Source organism: Heterodontus francisci, chromosome 24, assembly GCF_036365525.1.
Source record: "Heterodontus francisci isolate sHetFra1 chromosome 24, sHetFra1.hap1, whole genome shotgun sequence".
NCBI classification, from domain to species: Eukaryota; Metazoa; Chordata; class Chondrichthyes; order Heterodontiformes; family Heterodontidae; genus Heterodontus; species Heterodontus francisci.
This window is the reverse complement of record NC_090394.1, coordinates 35,758,390-35,780,388: the sequence shown is the minus strand read 5'-3', so window position 1 is coordinate 35,780,388 and position 21,999 is coordinate 35,758,390. Positions and strand designations below refer to the sequence as shown.

At 42.0% G+C, this 21,999-nt stretch overlaps 1 protein-coding gene across 3 annotated transcripts in view; it reads left to right on the top strand.

The window, feature by feature from the left end:
• Positions 1–268: 268 nt before the first annotated feature.
• Positions 269–21,999, top strand: part of tmem184a (transmembrane protein 184a) — a 73,776-nt gene continuing 52,045 nt past the window's right edge. Inside the window, exons 1-3 of one of the 3 annotated variants that reach the window (XM_068055892.1) lie at positions 366–436; positions 582–796; positions 15,792–16,025. In XM_068055892.1, the coding sequence (XP_067911993.1) occupies positions 15,792–16,025 (234 nt within the window). In that variant the 5' untranslated portion in view covers positions 366–436; positions 582–796. Of the gene's footprint in view, positions 437–581; positions 797–874; positions 948–15,791; positions 16,026–21,999 lie in introns of those variants that run through there. The other 2 variants (XM_068055890.1, XM_068055891.1) reach the window with 2 other exon arrangements.

Sequence of the window (21,999 nt, the reverse complement as noted above, 5' to 3'; positions counted from 1 at the left end):
AAGCTGTTGAGGCTGGGGGTTGGTGAAAATTTCAAAAGTTAAGATTGATAAATGTTTATCAGGCAAGGTATGAACAGTTATGGAATCAAGGTGTGTAAATGGAGTTAAGATACAAATCAGTCGTGGTCCAGTTGAATGGTGAAAGAAGCTCATGAGATTGAATGGTCTACTCCTACTCCTATGTAATGAAGTGGAGAGTTGTGATTAATAAACTGGTTTAACTGGAAAAAACAGGGGAGCAGGTTTTAACAAAAAGCCACTGAGTAGCGAAACAAATATTTCACTCAAGGTTATTTCTACCACCTGTAAACAGAAAGAGCAAGTTCAGAAGATAACGTCAACAGAACATGCGCATTCAGCCTTGATGACCTCACCACCTGGACCAGCGGGAGCGCATGCGCGCAGCTCCCCATATGCCTGTGCGAGGACGGCTCAGGTGAGTGAGTCAGAGTGGCCTGGCGCAGCGCATCTGAGATTAAGCTTTCATTAATGAAAGTGGGAGAAAGGAAACTCGAAATTGTTTTCCATGTGAAAGTTTACTTTAAAATAAAAAAGCTAAGTTACACTTTTCTTTACCTAAGTGTGGCTCTGCGTGAGTTTTCCTGGGGTTTCGGTGCTCACCTGTCACCTGAGTGACTGGTCAGTCATATACCAGGACGAGGAAGCCGCCGCCTTTATTGCCATCTGTGGAGGATGTTCTGGAAGTCCCACCTTAAATCTGACAATAATCGACAGCAGCACCTTTGTTACTTCACGCATTGAACTTGGGTTGAGAGTAGGTTTAAACGCCTGGAAGGTAGGTTGGTTGATTTCCAGTATTTCTTATGTTTACTTATTGTAACTTTTATTCCCAGTGTTCAAATACAGAAACTCAAGAAAAGCGGGCAGGGTGACCACTATTGCAACACTGATTTTATATGGCAAAACGCCAGAGCTCATTTACAGGGGTGAGCGCCTCCCTGTGTAATTGAGAATTGTCACGCACTGGCACTAATCTGCTGTAGTAAGAATTTAAATGTTTGGAGATTCAAATAAAGTGAAACCATTCTTGGATATAATGCAAACAAGAAAATCCTGCATCATTGATTTTCTATTTTTTTTTTAAATTCGCCCTCTTCCACTTTGCTGCCTCTGTTGAAGCTTAACTATTCTGGGCAGTACCCAGTAAACAGTCAGTCATTTAATATAGGCTGAAATCTTTATCAACATCACTAAAACTGATTATTTGGTCATTATCAAATTTTGGATCTTGCTGTTGACAAATTGGCTATTGTTTCCTATATTACAGCACTTCAAAAAAGTGCTGAATTGGCTGTAAAGTATTTTGTGATGTCCTGCGGTTGTGAAAGGTGTTATATAAATCCAAGTCTGTCTTTACTTTAGGACAACCATTTATTAGGGAAGGTAATTCTTTGTGTAACAGAGCAGTGGGATAGGAAATTGCATTGTGGTACCAGCTAGAGCTAGTACATCTTTATGCATTGCCTTGAAAATAATCTAATTGTACTCGGTTGAATGCTTTGTTGCCATGGGTTACATTTGTAGCTTTTCTTTTGAGGACTGATTAGATGTTAAACTGTTTAGAATACTTAGTTCTAGAGTACAGGGGAAAGATCTGAAGACACTCAGCAGGTTTTGTTTTACATGAGTAATTAATTGCCCCCATTTCCTGTTGTAAATCAAGATAAAGTTTGCTTTCCTTATTTTGGTGTCAGTGGTAGCACTCTTGCCTCTGAGTCAGGAAGTTGTGGGTTCAAGACCCAATCCAAGGCACATAAATGGAAGCTGACACTATAATGAGGTATTGAGGGAGTACTGCACTGTTGGAGGTGCCATCTTTCGAATGAGATTTTAAACCAATGTTTAATTTGCTCCCTCAAGTAGATGTAAAAGATCGCATGGTGCTATTAGGCTGATGTCCTGGCCAATATTTATCCTGCGGCCAGTATTACTAGAACAGGTCACTATTGCATTAATGTTTGTAAGAACTTGCTGTGTGCAAATTGGCTGCTGAGTTTCCTACACCACAACAGTGACTCCACTTCAGAAGTACTTCATTGGCTGTAAAGTGCTTTGGGAAATCCTGGGCATTTCTCCTCGAGAGCCCATTTTTGACTAAGCCTAGATGAATGGAAAGTTCATTCTCTCCTGCTGTAAGATGTCCCATTGGCAGCACCAAAGTCCACATGTTTGCCAGTCCAGCACATGCCAGCAATAAGGATAGTTGAGGTGGTAGAATAGGAATATGACATCCATGCAAGAGTATTCTTAAGTACATTCTTAGGGCAATGAAAAGAGCATTTTACTTAGCACCCAGCCATGCTACTTTTTTCCATGGCGTGCATTAAGTACCATAAAATGTTGAATTGTTCCATTCTCCAGAATTTAGATTCTTCCCCAAAACCCTAAAATAAAAAACAATGTTATGGGAGTCAATGTTTTACCATCAATACTGAACATGTAAAGCAATTCATTGGTTCTGATATGCATTGGGACCTCTCGAGGATGTGATAATGCACTTTATAAATACAAGTTCGTTCTTTGTCTGTATCCTCCTTCAGCACTACAACCCTCCAATTGTGGCCTCTTGTGCATCCCCAGTTTTTATTGCCACATCATTGGCGGCATACCTTCAGATGTCTAGGCCCTAAGCCCTTGAGTTCCCTCCCAAAACCTGTCTGCCCCTCTTTCCTTTTTAAGGCACTCCTAAAACCTACCTCTTTGACCAGTCTTTTGGTCACCTGTCCTAATATCTCCTTATGTGGCTCGGTGTTAGTTTTGTTTGATTACTCCTGTGAAAAGACATCGGATGTTTACGTTAAAGGCAGTATATTCATGCAAGTTGTTTAAATAGTTATTTAAAAGAATCTTCTAGGTCTGTAAAGCTTGATTCTCTTCACTGGAGAGAAGTGGTGCAATTTTTTTTTTAGCTCTGCGACATTTCTTTCCCTGGGGAATCATCATTTTGAAAAGTAACCTGTTGGCTCTAAAACTAACACAAAGCAAAATGTTGCAGATACTGGAAATCTGAAATAGAGGGGGGAAGGTTGAGTTAATGTTTCAGTTCAATGACCTTTCGCCAGTACTGCACAATGTTGCAGAAGAACAGTGATTAGGAACAGGAGTAGGCAATTTAGTCCCTCAAGCCCGTTCCACCATTCAATGAGATCGTGGCTGATCTGTGACCTAACTCTATATACTCACCTTTGCCCCATATTCCTTCATTCCTTTGGCTAACAAAAATTTATCCATCTCAATTTTAAAATTAACAATTTATCTAGCATGTTATATTCCAGAAAGCCAGTTAGTGAAGGATGATACTGGAACCAATCTTTACTCAGTTATACATTTATTTTGAGTGAAATATTATAAATATACACTTCCTAACTCAACCACAGCCCAGTTTCAGTAAGTGTCTCGTTATGTGGTCAAGGGAAGCCCTAATTAATGCCCTCCACATGCATATAATTAAACTCAATTGATATACAATTAACATAGCATCAATTGCCATTTGCGGAAGTATGTTACAAGTTTATATCACCCTTTGCGTGAAGTGTTTCCTAAATTCAGTCCTGAAAGATATGACCTGATCCTTTGACTGCGCCCCCTAGTCCTAGACTCCCGAACTAGTGAAACCAGTTTTTCCCAATCTGCCTTATTTGTCCATCTTGATATCTTGAAAACTTCAATGAAATCACTCCTTAACCTTCTAAATTCTAGGGAATACAACCCTGGTTTGTTTAATCTCTCCTCATTGCTTGACACTTGGTGACACTGGAGTGCTGAGTTGGGTTGCATTAGAGTGCTAAAGTGGAAGTTTTGTGACAGAGGGTAATTAAGGGTTAATTTTATCTTGAGTCGAGTCTGTCCTTTATTTAGCAGATTAACTTAACAGTTGCTGTTTGGGTTGGAGAAGGTGAGTTTTAGACCAGCTTTAAACAGAGTTCACTCAGGCTCTGCTTGCAGCTGCACCTTGTTAATTAGAGAATTGGCTTAAACCAGTTTTCAGGGGCTAGAGTCAGTCAGTATAAAAGTGGGCCATCTTACAGTGCTGACCTTGTTTGCACTGGAGTGCTAAAGTGGAAGTTTTGTGACAGAGGGAGTGAGGAGCTCCTTTCATTTCCTACCTGTCCTCAGTGAGGGGAGCTGAGAGTTTCCAAAGAGCACAGCTGACTGGTGAGTAAGTCCTGGTGGGTAATTTTCAAACTGGATTGAATTGTAAGTCATTGTTTTAGCAAGACTTGTTTTTTTTTAAATTATAATAAGTTTTAAATTTGAAGGGTTTAGTCATGGCAGGAGAGCTTAAAGCTGTGGTTTGCTCCTCTTGCTGTATGTGGGAATCTGGGAACATTTCCAGTCCCCGGGACCAGCATGTGCGCAGGAAGTGTGTCCAGCTGCAGCTCCTGGAAGCTTGGGTTTCAGAGCTGGAATGGCAGCTGGAAACACTGTGGAGCATCCACGAGTCTGAGAGCATTGTGGATAGCATGTATAGAGAGGTGGTCACACCGCAGCTGAAGGGACTTGAAGGAAGGGAATGAGTGACCACCAGGCTGTCCAAGAGAAACAGGTAGGTAGTTCAGGAGTCCCCTGGGGTCCTGCTTGCAAATCGGTCTTCCATTTTGGAGGCTGATGAGGCTGGTTCCTCCGGGGAGTGCGGACAGAGCCAAGCTTCTGGCACTGCAAGCAGCCTGTCTGTACAGGAAGGGGGAAAGAGGAAAGCAATAGTAATAGGGGATTCTGTAGTCAGGGGAACAGATAGCCGCTACTGTGGCCGTCAACGTGACTCCAGGATGGTGTGTTGCCTCCCTGGTGCCAAGGTCCGGGATGTCACTGAACGGCTGCAGGGCATCCTGAATGGGGAGGGTGATGAGGCAGAGGTCATGGTACATGTTGGTGCCAATGACCTAGGTAGAAAGAGGGATGAGGTCTTGCATCAAGAATTCAGGGAGTTAGGCAGTAGACTAAAAAGCAGGACCTCTGGTTGTAATCTCTGGATTACTCCCAGTGCCACATGCTAGCGAGTATAGAAATAGGAGAATAGCACAGATGAACGCGTGGCTTAAGAGTTGGTGCAGGAGGGAGGGTTTTAGATTCCTGGACCACTGGGACTGTTTCTGGGGAAGGTGGGACCTGTACAAGTGGGACGGTCTACATCTGAACCAGAGGGGGACTAACATCCTTGCTGGCAGGTTTGCTAGTGCTGTTGGGAAGAGTTTAAACTAATTTGGCAGGGGGAGGGGATGCAGACTCCTAGCAGAATAGGGACACAGCTAAACACAGGAAAGCGAACAAGTCAGAGGGAATATAGCGGAAGTAAGTTTCAAGGGAGTAAGATCAGGATGGAAGGCTTCTAATGCCAGGGGTATTGCAGGTAAAACGGATGAGTTAAGGGCAAGGATTGACACATGGAATTGTGATATAGTAGCCATCACGGAGACATGGTTGGGGCAGGATTGGCAGCTCAATATCCTGGCATATAGAATCTTCAGGCGAGACAGAGGAGGAGGTAAAAGAGGAGGAGGCATTGCAATATTAGTTAAGGAGTCAGTTACTGCAGTAAGTAGAGATATCTTGGAGGGGGCATCAAATGAAGCTTTATGGGTAGAGTTTAGGAATAAAAAAGGGACAGCCACATTGCTAGGTGTTTATTATAGACCCCCAGATAGTCAGTGGGAAACTGAGGAGCAAATATGTGCGCAAATTGCAAAGGTGTGTAAAAATAATAGGGTAATTATATTAGGTGATTTCAACTTTCCCAACATTAATTGGGATAATCATCGTGTTAAGAGCTTAGATGGAGTGGAGTTCTTAAAATGTATACAGGAGAACTTTTTAGCTCAATATGTAGAGGATTTTTTTATTTCCAAAATATACTTTATTCATAAAATTCTGTGAAAATTACATTGCCAAACAGTTTCAAACAGCACCAAAAAATACAAACATTGCAAGGGAGATCAGTTTCCTTCAATACTATCATGAGTTTCTTCACAACCCTTCCATTTCACAATTGTCATGCCAATTACAGTTTTACATTTACAGCAAATGAAAATATTAATGATACAGTTCGAGGGGTTTCCCATGGATCCAGCCCCTCAGTTCAGCTTGGTGGGGGGACCTTACACTGTGGTCTTTCCCCATTGAGCCTTTGCTGCGGCTGCCTCAAGCTTTAGTGCGTCCCTCAGCACGTAGTCCTGGACCTTGGAATGTGCCAGTCTGCAACATTCAGTGGTGGACAACTCTTTGCGCTGGAAGACCAGCATATATGTAGAGGATCCAACAAGGGAGGGTGCAGTGCTGGACCTAATTCTGGGGAATGAAGCCGGACAGGTGGTTGATGTGTTGGTGGGGGAACATTTTGGTGATAGCGACCACAACATGGTACAATTTAAGCTTGTTATGGAGAAAGAAATAGACAAGTTGCAAAAAAAGGTTTTGGATTGGGGGAGAGCGAATTTTAGTAAAGTAAGGCAGGATCTGGCCAAGGTAGACTGGAAAGAGTTACTTGTTGGGAAATCTACAGAAAAGCAGTGGGGGCATTCAAAAAGGAAATGGGGAGGGTACAGGCCCAACATGTTCCCTCTAGGGTAATAGGTAGGAGCAACAAGCCCAGAGAACCATGGATGACCAGAAACATTCAGAGTACGATGAGAAGGAAAAGAGAGGCTTTTAGCAAATACAAGGAGAGCAAATCAATGGAAGCATTAGTGGAGTACAGAAAGTGTAGGATGGAGCATAAGAAAGCAATTAGGAGAGCAAAGAGGGAATATAAGAAAGCTCTCGCTGGTAAAAGTAGGGAAAATCCCAAGAAATTCTAATAAGTATATGAATGGGAAGAGGATAACCAGGGAAAGAGTAGGACCCATTAAGGACCAAGGGGGAAATTTGTGGGTGGAGCCAGAGGACATTGGTAGGGTGTTGAATGAATACTTCACATCTGCCTTCACCCAAGAGAATGAGGATGTAGATATGGAACTCAGAGACTGTGAGGTTCTTGAGAAAATTGTCATGGGGAGTGACAAGGTATTGGAGGTTTTAGAAGGCTTAAAAGTGGACAAATCTCAAGATCCAGACTATTTGTGTCCCAGGATGCTGTGGGAGGCGAGGGTGGAGATTGCAGGGGCTCTGACCCTTATTTTTAATTCCTCTCTGGCCACGGGGGAGGTGCTAGAGGACTGGAGAACAGCTAATGTGGTCTCACTATTTGAGAGGTTGTAGCGATAAGCCAGGAAACTACAGACCAGTGAGTCTCACGTCAGTGGTAGGGAAACTACTGGAGAAAATTCTGAAGGAGCGAATCTATCTTCACTTGGAGAGGCAAAATTTGATTAGGAATAGTCAGCATGGCTTTGTCAGAGGGAGATCATGCCGAACAAATTTGATTGCATTTTTTGAGCATGTGACCAGGTGTGTAGATGAGGGTAGTGCAGTTGATGTAGTTTACATGGATTTCAGCAAAGCCTTTGACAAGGTCCCACATGGGAGACTTATCAAGAAAGCAAATGCACATGGGATACAAGGTAACTTGATAATGTGGATTCAAAATTGGCTTAGCTGTAGGAGACAGAGTGATGACAGACGGCTGTTTTAGTGACTGGAAGCCAGTATCCAGTGGCGTACTACAGGGATCTGTGCTGGATCCCCTATTGTTTGTCATTTATATAAACCACATAGATGACTATGTGGGGGGTAGGATCAGTAAGTTCGCGGATGACACAAAGATTGGCCGAGCGGTTAACAGTGAGGTGGAGTGTCTTAGGTTACAGGAAGATGTAGACGGGATGGTCAAATGGGCAGAAAAGTGACAGTTGGATTTTAACCTTGAAAAGTGTGAGGTGATACACTTTGGAAGGAGTAATGTGATATGGAAGTATTCAATGAATAGCCTGACACTGGGAAGTTCCGAGGAACAAAGGGACCTTGGCGTGTTTGTGCATAGATCTCTGAAGGCAGATGGGCAGGTTAACAGGGTGGTGCAAAAGGCATATGGGACACTTGCCTTTATCAATTGAGGCATAGATTACAAAAACAGGGAGGTCATGTTGGAGTTGTACAGAACTTTGGTAAGGCCACAGCTGGAGTACCGTGTGCAATTCTGGTCGCCACATTATAGGAAGGTTGTGATTGCATTGGAGGGGGTGCAGAGGCGATTCACCAGGATGTTCCCTGGGATGGAACATTTAAGCTATGAAGAGAGGTTGGATAGGCTTGGGTTGTTTTTTCTGGAGCAGAGAAGACTGAGGGGTGACCTGATTGAGGTGTACAAGATTATAAGGGGCATGGACAGGGTGGATAGGGAGCAGCTGTTCCCCTTAGTTGAAGGGTCAGTTATGAGGGGTCACAAGTTTAAGGTGAGGGGCGGGGGATTTGAGGAAGAACTTTTTTACCCAAAGGGTGGTGACGGTCTGGAATGCACAGCCTGGGAGGGTGGTAGAGGCAGGTTGCCTCACATACTTTGAAAAGTACCTGGATGAACATTTGGCACGTCCTAACATTCAAGGCTATGAGCCAAGTGCTGGCAAATGGGATTAGGTAGACAGGTCAGGTGTTTTTTTAATGCATCGGTGCAGACTCGATGGGACGAAGGGCCTCTTCTGCACTGTATTATTCTGTGACATAGTATCTTTCTAGTAAATCTGTGCTGCACTCCCTCCAAGGCCAGTATATCCTTCCTAACGTGTGGTGCTCAGAATTGCTCACAGTACTCCAGGTGTGGTCTAACCAGAGCTTTGGCTGGAGCATGACTTCTACCCCCATGTATTCTAGTCTTCTAGATATAAAGGCCAGCATTTCATTGCTGCTTTTTGTTTTTTGTTCCTGTTCATGACATTTTAATCTCTGGATGTCCATGTCTTTTTGGACTTCCACTGTTTCTAGCTTTTCACTATTTATGAAGTACCCTGTTCTATCATTTTTAGGTCCAAAGTGGATGACTTCACACGTGCCTCCATTGAAATGCACTTGCCTGTTCATTTAATATATCAATATCTTTAATTTTCTGCTTCCAGCTACACTGCTTACAATGCTGCCTATTTTTTTTTTGTCATTGGAAAATTTGGATATGTAGCTTTCTATCCCAACAAAGTTCTTTTAATAAATATAGTGAATAGTTCAGGCCCCAACACGGATCCTGTGGGATGCCACTAATCACATCTTGGCAATTTGAGTACCTGCCCATTTTCCCTACTCTGATTCCTTCTACTCAGCCAATTTCATAACCAAGTCAATAATTTGTCTTCAATTCCATGAGCTTCACCTTTAGGTAACAGTCTCTTATGAGGGACTTTATCAAATGCCTTCTGGAAGTCCATATAAGTAACAACCATAGACATTCCCCTGTCTACTACTTTAGTCACCTTTTCAAAAAATTCAATCAAATTTGTCCGACATGACCTACCCTTTACAAATCCATGCTGGCGCTCTCTGCTCAGCCGAAAATTTTCAAGGTGTTTATTCACTCAATTAGATTCTAGCAATTTCCTGATAACAGATTTTAGCCTAACTGGCCTATAAATTCCTGGTTTCCCCTCTGTCACCTTTCTTACATAGCGAAGTAACGTGCAATTTTACAATCTAGAGGGATGGTTCCTGACTCGAGGGAACTTCAGATGATAGTTTGAGCACCTGCAATGTTCTCACCTACTTCTTTTAAAATCCTGGAAACCATCTGGTCCTGGGGATTTTTTGCTCTTTCGTGCCATTAATTCCTTCATTAATGTTACCTAGCTTACATTAATTATGGTAAGTCCCTTTCCCTGACTGAATAAGTTTCCTTGGGATGTCTGGCATGTTGACCTCATCCTCCAGCAAATACGAATGCAAAGTAGTTATTCTTTTGTAACACAGAATCATACAGCACAGAAGGAGGCCATTCAGCCCACTGTGCCTGTACCAGCTGTCTGACTATCAATTAATCCCACTCCCCTGTTATTTCCCTGTAGCCTTGCATTTTTTTCCTTTTTATAAGTAAAAATCCAGTTCCCTTTTTAAAGTGTTGAGTCCATACTTTTTGTTAACGTGAGCATCTATATTAAAAAAAAAAATTGAAAAGGATTTCATGGACATTGAATCATCTGGAGATGGCTGAACTTTGTGGTTTTGTTAAAAGCTAAAAAGGTTTGGGACTGAGTTGACCTGAGAGTTGCTAGAAAACACCTGTTTACAAAGAACCCAACAGAGGGGTTGTTTTCTGACCTGATGGGACAGATGTTTACAAGCAATTGACAAAGGAGATTTATGGTGGCTGTGATTTGTTTCTGGAGAAGTTCAGTTTCAATTTGAACTGTTGAAACAGTCTGTTATTTCTGCCTCGAGAGGAGCAAAACTGCCTACCTTTCTCTTTCAAAAGGAATCCTGCATCTCTTGAGCAGAAACCCTGTCTTTCAATTGTGGCAGATTCCTATTTCCTCCTGTCTCTGAAGAATCCCTTCATCAAGCTGTACTGTTGTCTGTGTTTTAAGAAATCCTGAATGTTTGCAGAAACTTTGCATCTTCAAAAGATTTGAACTGAATGTGTAAGAACTGACACTTGTTGCTGCATACCTGATGAAAGACCTATGTTAAGTTTCTGCAGTTGACTGACTTTGAACACCTACCCAAAACAGACTTTATCAACCTCACCTGGAAAGACTTCGAGTGGCATCCAACAATTTGACTTTGGGAGCACCTTGTCAAACCAAAGAACTTCCTTCCAGATCATTGCAGTCTAAGTTTTTTAAAAAAAATTCTTTTTATTCCTTTGAAACAGCTGCGAATATTGGCTGTTTCGGTAAGTGGGAAAATTTATTGATATGCTGTGACCTGTGGAGAAGTGGGACTGAATTAACAGTGCACTCTTCCTACCTCGGTCATAACAAAAGTTACTGTTAAATATGCTTCCTTTGGGTAGTGCCTTCCAGGTTATCATAACTGAGTTTTTAAAAAGACCTCTGCTTTACCCTGATATTTTTTGATAATTATTTTAAATCCGTGTTGTCCTGTCAGTGGAAACTGTTTCTCCCTATCTACTTTATCATCAGCTCAGAATTTTGAATGCCTCTGTTAAATCATCTTTCATTTCTGGCAGCAGGTCAGGAAACATTAACCCCATGTTTCTTGCTGCACAGATGCCTGATCTCGAGTGTTTCCAGCTTTTCCTCATTTATTTATTAAGAGATACAGCACTGAAACAGGCCCTTCGGCCCACCGAGTCTGTGCTGACCATCAACCACCCATTTATACTAATCCTACATTAATCCCATATTCCTACCACGCCCTCACCTTCCCTCAATTCCCCTACCACCTACCTATACTAGGGGCAATTTATAATGGCCAATTTACCTATCAACCTGAAAGTCTTTGGTTGTGGGAGGAAACCGGAGCGCCTGGCGAAAACCCACGTGGTCACAGGGAGAATTTGCAAGCTCCACACAGGCAGTACCCAGAATTTAACCCGGGTCGCTGGAGCTGTGAGGCTGCGGTGCTAACCACTGCGCCACTGAAAGTAATGATCCCTAATGACTAATTTCCCCAAAACATTGTTAGGAGCAGTGATCAACACAGCATGGAACCATAGAAACCTACAGCACAGAAGGAGTCCATTCAGCCCATCATACCTGTGTTGGCTCTTTTAAAAAGCAGTTTTGCTTAGTCCCACATCCCAGCATTTTGTCCGTAACCCTCTAAGTTCCTCGTCCTGAAGGATCTGTCAAACTCCCCATTAAAATTATTTATGGAATCAGCTTAAATCACCTTTTCAAGTAGTGTTCCAAATCCCAACAACTGAGTGAAAAATGTATCCTTATTTTTCTTTCAGATCTTTTGCTGATAATTTTAAATCTATGACCGCCAGTTATAGTCCAATGTCTAAAATATATATAAGCACACACACGCAAGATGAAACAACCTCTATCTATTGGGTTTTCTGTTGGACTATCAGTTGAAGATATTTCCATATTCACTGCTCCCTTTTCTTAAAAAAAAAAAAAAAATTCTTTAGGTCCCATTCTCTGTACTTGTTCCTATCTTCAATCTTCTTGTCAGGCACTTTTGCCAAATCTGATAGAGCACCCCTGTAAAAATGTGCAAGGAGGACCATTGTTCTTTCTCTCTACTTGGGGAAGAAGAGGCACCTCCACGTAAGACTCCCACCCCACTACTTGTATCATTGGATTAAAATGACTAAGTCTTCAGTCACAGATGTAAACCTGCATATACACACTCCATTGACCCACCAAATAGCTTCACTGCAATATATAGAATTACATGAGGGAGTACTGCACTGTCTTTGAATGAGATGTTAAACAGAGGCCCCAGGATGTAATAGATCCTGTGGCACTATTTCAAAGAAGAGCAGGGGAGTTATCCCTGGTGTCCTGGCCAATATTTATCGCTCAATCAACGTTGCAAAAACAGATTGTGGTCATTATCGCATTGCTATTTGTGGATGTTTGCTGTGTGCAAATTGGCTGCTGCCTTTCCTACATTACTACAATGACCATACTTCAAAAAAAAAGTACTTCATTGGCTGTAAAGTGCTTTGAGACATCTGTGGTTGTGTAAACTGCTATATAAATGCAAGTTTTTATTTTTTTCTTACAGATCTATGGCATTTATGCTCCACATGAGCCTCCTCCTACCCTATTTCATCCCATCCTATCAGCATAATCTTCTATTCCTTTCTCCTTCATATATTTGCCTCATCTATACCATGTGGTAGTGAGTTCACATTCTAACCATTCTCTGGGTAATGAGGTTTCTCCTGCAAACATAGGAATAGCAGTGAGCCATTTGGCCCCTTAAGCCTGTCTGCTGTTCAGTGAGATTGTTTTTCATCTGTGACCTAACTCCATATACCTGGCCCCATTTCATAGTGCTTGTGAATTAGCTTTGTACAAACAACTTCCCTTAACAAGTTTTAACCATATCATCCTTCCCAATCCTTTCAGCCTAGAGAGAAACAATGCACCAGAAGCCTTGCTGCTTATACAAACACTAAGTTAGTGCTAGAAGTAAAACTTTAGAGATAAGTTTATTAGAATAAATATCTATCAAATGGAAGACAAATTCCTTTATAATTCATCATCCAATTGCAGCAATCAAAAATATCCAAATAATATAAAAATACTGAATAGAGCTCTCCTTGTGTCTCTGCAGATAGAGGACCTGCCAAGAACAGAATACAGCTACACAACAACAGCAACTTGCATTTATGTAATACCTTAAATGTAATAAATGCAATTGCAAACATAAATTGTTACCGAGCCACATGTGATACTGATTCTGCTGACAAATCCTGGTCAAAGAGGGAGGTTTTAAGGAGCATCTTGAAGGAGGAAAGAGAGCTAAAGAGGCAAAAAAGTTTAGGGAGGAAATTCCAGAGCTTATGACCAAGGCAGCTGGAGGCACGTCCAACAATGGTGGAGTAATTAAAATTGGGGATGTGCAAAAGGAGATCTGAGGGTTGTTTGGCAGAAGAAGGTTATAGAGATTGGGAGATGCAAGGTCATGGAATTTTAAAACAAAAATGAGAATTTTAAAATTAATGTGTTGCTGGACCGGAAGCCAATGTCGGTCAATAAGGGCGGGGGTGAAAGGGATTTGGCAGCAAAGTTTTTGATGAGTTCAAGTTTATGGAGGGTGGAAGATTGGAGGTTGGGCAGGGGAGCATTGGAATATTCAAGTCTAGGTAGTCTCAGGTTCAATACCTGTCATGTGCCAAACTAGCTGGCCTCACCCACTAAGGTATGAAAGGGAAAAGTACAGCCAGACTAGTGTATTGTCCTAATCAATATCCAATAACCCTTTGTGGAAAGCACGCATCATTGAATAGCAGAGGAAGGACTTCAAATAGTGCCACAGGATCTTTTATGTCCAATTGAGAGGGCAGACAGGGCCTTGGTTTAATGTCTCATCTGAAGGATGGCAGTTCCGACAGTTCTGCATTGGAATCTCGGCCTTCATTCCGTGCTTGGGTCTCTGGAGTGGAACTTGAACCCACAGCTTTCTGATTCCAAGCCAAGAGTGCTACCCACTGAGCCATGGCTGATACAATATTTCCATATTAACTGACCCTCCATTTCCTGGTAATTAACTATAGGTTATTGCTCAATAAATTTGTAGTGATTGCATAAATTACTAATCCTCCAGCTTGATTGTCTTTGCATGTTAATAACCAAACTGAGCAAACATGCCTGGTTTATGGCCAAGCTTTGGAAAATATTTAAGCAACATAAATATTGCAATCTCATTTTGTGTTTCAAGCCACTTGCAGTTTTGAATTCATGTATATCTTGAAGTGGGAAAAATAAACACATTGTGCATGGTTTTAACCGAATATTTGGCTTCAGTTTAAGTCAATGGAATGATGGGAAGCCACGCTATGCTCTGTTTCCTGCCCCTGCACAAATAATAATGGACTAAATATGCTGGCACATATTCTTTATATATTATATGGAGTAACCACATGGAGCATGCGTTGAAGGTAAATCTATCTAGGTTTTGGAATGACTTGATAAACACTTTAAACCTCTGAGCTGTTCTAGTGCCAGCTTTACTCCGTGATGGCTCTCTTTTCATAACTCACACTGAGCACTGCCATTAAAACCCACCAAAAGGATGATGCTATTCATTGTGTGAGCCACTCACTATGGCTGTAACCTCCTATAGTCCCACAAGTATTTGAAATATCTGCATTCCTGCAATTCTGGCCTCTTGTGCATCCCCGATTTTCATTGCTCCGCCATTAGCGGCTGTGCCTTGAGCTACCTGGGCCCCAAGCTCTGTAATTCCCTCCCTAAACCCCTCCACCTCTCTTGCTTTAAGATGCTCCTTTAAAACCTACCTCATGGACCAAACTTTTGATCACCTGTCCTGATATCTCTTTAGGTAACTCAGTGTCAAATTCTGTTTGATAATACTTGTGAAATGCCTTCTGTTTCTCATTCAATAATGGGAAGCATCACAGCCCTGTTCAATCCTATTCTCACCTAGTGTCCACATGTGCACCTCTTAAGTATATTGAAGCTGGCTCAAGTTCAACACAAGCCAGGTTGTGCCTTTTTACTTTTTCTGGTTTGTATGAGCCACTACCACATGGAGCTGTCGGGATGCCCCAAGTCTATTTTTAAGTAAACAATAAAAATTAAAAATTTACTTGAGTTTTGAGGTAAATTCTAAAAATAAATCATGATGGCATCTATTGAAATTTTACACTCAATGCCAGTTGCCTGGAAGTAATCTTGCACCCTTCATAAATTCGAGCTCATTCAGAGCTCTGCTGCCAGTGTACTAACCCACATTAAACCTCGTTCACCCATCACCCTTGCGCTCTCTGATCTACATTGGCTCCTGGTCTGGTAATGCCTCAAATTTTACAATTCTCTTCCTTGTTTTCAAATCCCTCCATGGCCTTGCCCCTTCTCTATCTCTAACTTCCTCCAGCCCCACAACACTCATCTCTGTCCTCCAATTTTGGCCTCTTGCGCATCCCAGATTTTAATTACTCCACCACTAGCAACTATGCCATCTGCTACCCAGGCCCTAAGCACTACAGTTTCCTCCCTAAATCATTCTGCCTGTCTACCTCTGTTTTATATGCTCCTTTAAACTTACCTCTTTGACCAAGCTTTTGGTAACCTGTCTTTATATGGCTCTGTCAAATTTTGTCTGAGTACTTGTTTTGATATAAAATGTCCCAAGGTATGTTAAAGGCACAATATAAATGCAAGTTGTTGTAATGTACCTGATTGAAAAGGGCTTTTAGATGTTCAGTGCAGGACTGATTTTTTTTTTTTTCTTTTTTCATGTGCACACAGATGAACAACAGTGGAGGCCTGATACTTACAGGGGTGACTCCAGGCACGTTAAACTCAACATTTGTTGCTTTGGCTTTGGAAAATACAAGCAAATCCAGAAATGTGACTATGTCCCTGGAACTGTCTGTCAAAAATTCAAGTACAGAGGAGCAGAGGATTTTTTTGGAGACTCCAGCGGCACAGGTGATCTCTGGGATATTTGTTTGGGCGGCACTGATTGTGACATTTCACCAGGTGAGATTGAGGTTGCTTTTACATAGTCTCATTCTGTGCTGTAACCAATCTATCATGTCTGTGCTGACTCTCTGCAAGAGCAACTCACCTAGTCCCACGTAAAATTACATCGCCCAGTTTCTGTGCTCTAATTTCGTTCGGCCAATTGATCCATGTTCGTGTTTATACTCCACACGAGCCACCGCCTTCTAACCCTATCAGCATATTCCTCTACTCCTTTTCTGCCTGATGTATTTATCTAGCTTCCCATAAATGTATATGTACTATTTGCCGCAACTACTCCATGTGATAGCAAGTTCCAATTCCTAACCACACTCTGGGTAAAGAAATTTCTCCTGAATTTCCTACTGGATTTATTAGTGTCTGCCTTACATTTATAGTCCCTAATTTTGGACTTCTTCACAATCGGAAACACAATCTCTAACTACCTTATAAACCTCTTTCAGAAGCAAGACTGCAACCACTGAGCCATAGCTGACACAATAAATCATTTGTAAGTGATTAAATAATTGGTAATTATTTAGTCACATAGGTACATACAAACATACGAATTAGTAGAAGTAGGCCATTCGGCCCCTCGAGCCTGCCTCACGATTCAATAAGATCATGGTTGATCTGTTTGTTTCCAATTCCATGCTCCCATCTACCTCTAATAACTTTTGATTCCCTTGCCTAACGAGAATCTATTTACCTCCACCTTAAAAATATTCAATGACCCCGCCTCCATCACCTTCTGAGGCAGTGTTCCAAAGTCGCACAACGCTATGAGAAAAAAATTTCTCCTCATCTCTGTCCCAAAAGAGCGACCGCTAAGTTTAAAACAGTGCCCCCTAGTTCTGGACTCACCCACAAGAGGAAGCATCCTTTCCTCATCCACCTTGCCAAGACCATTCAGGATGTTATAAACTTCAATCACGTATCCCCTCACTCTTCTAAACTCCAGTGAAAACAAGCCCAGTCTGTCCAACCTTTCCTCATAAGACAACCCGCTCATTCCAGGTATCCACTTGCTAGGGATGCTTTAAAAACTTCTATTGTGTAAGAAACTCTGGATAGAGTCTTTTGAACATTTCTATTTGTTCATTGGTTGTTTACTTAGCTGACATAAACACCTTGGGTCATGTGGAAAGTGCTTAATAATCTGGCGTGTAAATTACTCTGTTGTTTTTATGGTTGCCATTTTGGTTTTTAAAAAATCCCTGTTAATTCTACCAATTCAATGAGTCACTCCCACGCAATTAGAGGACAATAAAAAGGACATCTTTAAGGTGTGCCCTGTACTGGAGAATGTTGACATGGATCCCAGGCAACAATTGTACTGGAAGTCTATGATATTGTCTCATGTTTCTTTGGAACCAATCAACATAGTGTGCACAGAGGAATCATGGGTTCTTTGGTCTCTGGTTCCCGTTCTATTCTTAGGAGGGATCCGTTGGGTCCAATCAGCATCTCCTTGGCCTCGTCCAAGATCGTGAACTGACCTTTACAGGGAGCAATGGTCCTAGAGGATTAAACCTGTTGCTCTTTTGATGCAGTCCAACAAGATACTAATTGAAATGAATGATTATACTAGCAATATATTGCGGTTCTCCTGGCATGGGTCAGTGAATAAATAAACCACCTGATGTGGCTCTGAGCCTTACAGACCATTGAATGGCCTGTAGTTTAATCCATGGACGGCACTGCTTATATGTAACATTGGATTTATGGTATTGAAACAGACCATTTGGCCCAGCTGGTCTGTGTTGGTGTTTATGCTCCACACAAGCCTCTTACCACCCCTCTTCATCTAACCCCATCAGCATTTAACTTTGGTTCCTTTCTCTCTCATGTACTTACCTAGCTTCCCCTTAAATGCATCTATTCTACTCGCCTCAACTGTCCATGTGATAGTAAGTTTAACATTCTCTGGGTAAAGTAATTTCTGCTAAATTCCTTATTGGATTTATTGGTGACTGTCTTGCATTTATGACCCCTAGTTTTGGTCTTCCCCCACATTGTAGAAGGTGTAGCTGTGAAGGGGGTAGAAGGCCTCCATTCCCAATCCAGATCACAATCAATCATTAACTCCTAGGGGGAGGTGTGTGTATCTGAGGAGTACAGGATTGTCCTCCAAGTCTTATAAACATAAGAACATAGAATTAAGAGCAGGAGTAGGCCCCTCGAGCCTGCTCCACCATTCACAAAGATTATGGTTAATCTGGTTGTAACCTCAACTCCATATTCCTGCCTACCCCAATAACCTTTCACCCCCCACCCCTTGCTTATCAAGAATCTATCGACGTTTGCCTTAAAAATATTTAAAGTCTCTGCTTTCACTGCCTTTTGAGGAAGAAAGTTCCAAAGACACTGAGCCCTCCTGAGAAAAAAAATTTCTCCCCATTTCTGTCTTAAAACGGGCAGCCCCTTATTTTTAAACAGTGACCTCCATTTCTAGATTCTCCCACAAGAGGAAACATGCTTTCCTCATCCACCCAGTCAAGATCCCTCAGAATCCTATGTTTCAGTCAAGTCGCCTCTGCTAAACTCTAGCAGATACAAGCCTAGCCTGTCCAACCTTTCCTCATGAGACAACCTGCCCATTCCAGGTATTATTCATGTACACCTTCTCTGAACTTCTTCCAAGGTTAAATACTGATGGGGTTAAATACTGATGGGGTTAGATGAAGAGGAGTGGGAAGAGGCTTGCGTGGAGCATAAGCACCAGCATTTATATCCTTCCTTAAATAAGGAGACCAATACTGTACACAGTACTCCAGATGTGGTCTCACCAATGCCCTGTATAACTGAAGCATAACCTACTTTTGTATTCAATTCCCCACGCAATAAATGATAAGTCTATTAGCTTTCCTAATTACTTGTACCTGCATACTAGCCTTTTGCAATTCATGCACTAGGACACCCAAATCCCTCTGCATCTGAGCTCTGCAATCTCTCACCATTTAGATAATTTTTTTTTTTATTCTTCCTGTCAAAATGACAATTTTGCACTTTCCCACCTTGTACTCCATTTGCCAGATCTTTGTCTACTCAATCTTTCCATATTCTTTTGTAGCCTCTTTATGTCCTCTTCACAACTTATTTTCCTACCTATCTTTGTCTCATCAGCAACCATACCTTTGGTCCCCTCATCCAAGTCATTTATATAAATTGTAAAAAGTTGAGACCCCAGCACTGATCCCTGTGGCAGACCACTCATTGCATCTTTCCAACCAGATTGACTGGCAACATTTTTTCAGACAGAGCAGAAAAATAGGCCACTTGAAAAAGTGGCAGGTGATGCTGGTGGAACTGAGAATCCTGATACAATCACCACCTTTAGATTAGTTTAGAGATACAGCACTGAAACAGGCCCTTCGGCCCACCGAGTCTGTGCCGAACATCAACCACCCATTTATACTAATCCTACACTAATCCCATATTCCTACCAAACATCCCCACCTGTCCCTATATTTCCCTACCACCTACCTATACTAGTGACAATTTATAATGGCCAATTTACCTATCAACCTGCAAGTCTTTTGGCTTGTGGGAGGAAACCGGAGCACCCAGAGAAAACCCACGCAGACACAGGGAGAACTTGCAAACTCCACACAGGCAGTACCCGGAATCGAACCCGGGTCCCTGGAGCTGTGAGGCTGCGGTGCTAACCACTGCGCCACTGTGCCACCCTTAGGAGGAAGAACATCAGGGGAAAAGACCTGGGAGATCACATTTAATTTTTTTTAAATATTGAGTGATCTCACTGTTGCATTGATAAATAATAGTGGATCCAAAGTGCCAAGAACTTTATCTTTATTTGCAGTTCTCTACAGCAGTGTGGTTAATCATTCACAGGGCACCAATGAACACTGCCACAAAATGGCTCTAAACTGACCATCTGGTCAGAACCGAAGTCATAAACCAGATAATCATACCAGAACGATAGCTGTCACTTCTTGCTGTAAATCTGGTTTACAAGCTTTACTTCCATATTCACAGCATGGTTTTAAAAAGTGCACGATAAAGAGTCAAAGCCCATAGTGCAGGAGAGCAACAAAGCTTCATAGAAAATTAGTGATCAAATGGTATGTGTGTTTTAAAGGCCTGAAGACTGTAATAAGGAGGAAAGAGGCAAAACTTTACAATATATCTTTTGTTTGCAGTGCTATCTTCTAGAATGCTGTCACCTGGAATTCTGGCCTTAGTGGTGACTACATTGTTTCAGAGGTAGCACTGTTGCCTCAAGATCGTGAGTCCCACTCCAGTTACTTGAGGACAAAATCCAGGATGACACTCCGTGTCTCCCAGCAATACTGATGGAGTGCTGCAGTGTTAGCAGTGCTGTCATTTTGGATGAGGTTTTTATTGAGCCCCCATCTCCCCTCTCAGGCAGAGAAGATTGCATGAAACCATTTTGAAGAGTGGGGTTGTCCTGACCAACATTACAGATTCTCTGGTATTTACCTCAATGTTTGTGCAGCCTTGCTGTGTACAATCTGGCTGCTACATTCCCTATATTAATACAGTGACAGCACTTCAAAAAGTACTTCATTGGCTGTAAGGTGCTTTGGGACATTGAGATAGTGAAAAGTGCTGTATAAATGCAAGCCTTTCTTTCCTGTTTAGTATGCAGAAATACATTTAAGCATTTGTTAAACCAGGGCCATTGGCATTGGTTGGGTACAGCCCTGCTGTTTAGCAAGGCATCCCAACCCTCGACTTTGCACTCTAATGTAGTTATCTACAGTTACGACTCCAAAGAATAAATTTACCCCTGCAATTCAGTTCCATGCTAATTGGCTGATACATGACTGAGGCAGGCTGGCCAACTATAACCACTGCGGGAGGATATGTCCAGATTTCTTTCTCCATGGGTTTTGCTTCCCTCTTCTGCACTCTAAACCTGTAACTGTGTTGCACCTGTTACAGCCAGGTGTAGAGGGGGGTCAGAAGCTCCCCTCTTTCCCTTACTCTTATTTGACCGCAACAGGATTTATTCCTTTTTAAACAGTGGTTGTGCTTACCACCTCAGTGATTTACCTTTTACCTTTAAAATGATCATGAAAGAACCAATCAGACAGGATTTCTTGAGTTTAAACAGGAAAGAGGTGAGTTTATTATATTTAATCTAAACCCAATCTTAAAAACTAAAGAAAGCTACACATTCACACAAACATTCTCACGCATCACTCTCATACAAATAGAGTGAAAAGTAGGTTTTGTGGTTCGATTAGAGTCTAGAATAAATGGAAATTAAATACAGTCTGAGAGGTTGGGTGATTCGGTCTTTTGGCTGAAGTTGTATTCTTGAAATCTTTGGCTAGTCAAAGTGCACTTTGTGGCTGGCCCACTTGGCTCAGGGCTTTCTTGGGAGACTTGTCGCAGATGGTTTTCAAACTTGTGTTATCTGGAGAGAGTGAGAGAGGCACACAGCCTTTCTGCTGCTGCACAAGTCTGAGTTACTGGCTTGACTCCTTTTTTTGTTTCAGGAAACTCCCAGCTTTCACAGACTGAAGGTCACATGACTGCCTCAGGGTCTTCTCTTGAACCTTATAATGAGATTCGAGGTTTGGAATTGGCTCCCCAGGCCCCTATATGTCAATATTTCAAAGTCAAGGTGTTGGTATTGCCTCTAATGCTGTGCTAATGAAGCAACCTTGGGTAATTCAGTCATTTAGAGCAAGCCATTGTTCTGGGTCCATGCTCCTCAGACCCCTGTCTCTTGGAGGCCTTGGAATGTGAAAAGGTGTTTCAGATGCAAATTTAACTGCAGGATTTTTTTTTTCCCATTAAAAGTTTAGTGCAAGTTTCCAACCGATGAATTAATATTCCTTATTTGGCATATCATTTTTCCTGACTTCCTCAAAGACTCGACAGGTTATGTTGCTGTTCGGGTGTGGAATGCTTATGTAAGAGGGCAGGGCTGCCCAAATTTCTCGTCTTCACAAAGTCCAAGGGTGTATACTACGGACTATTAGAGGCCACATGGGAA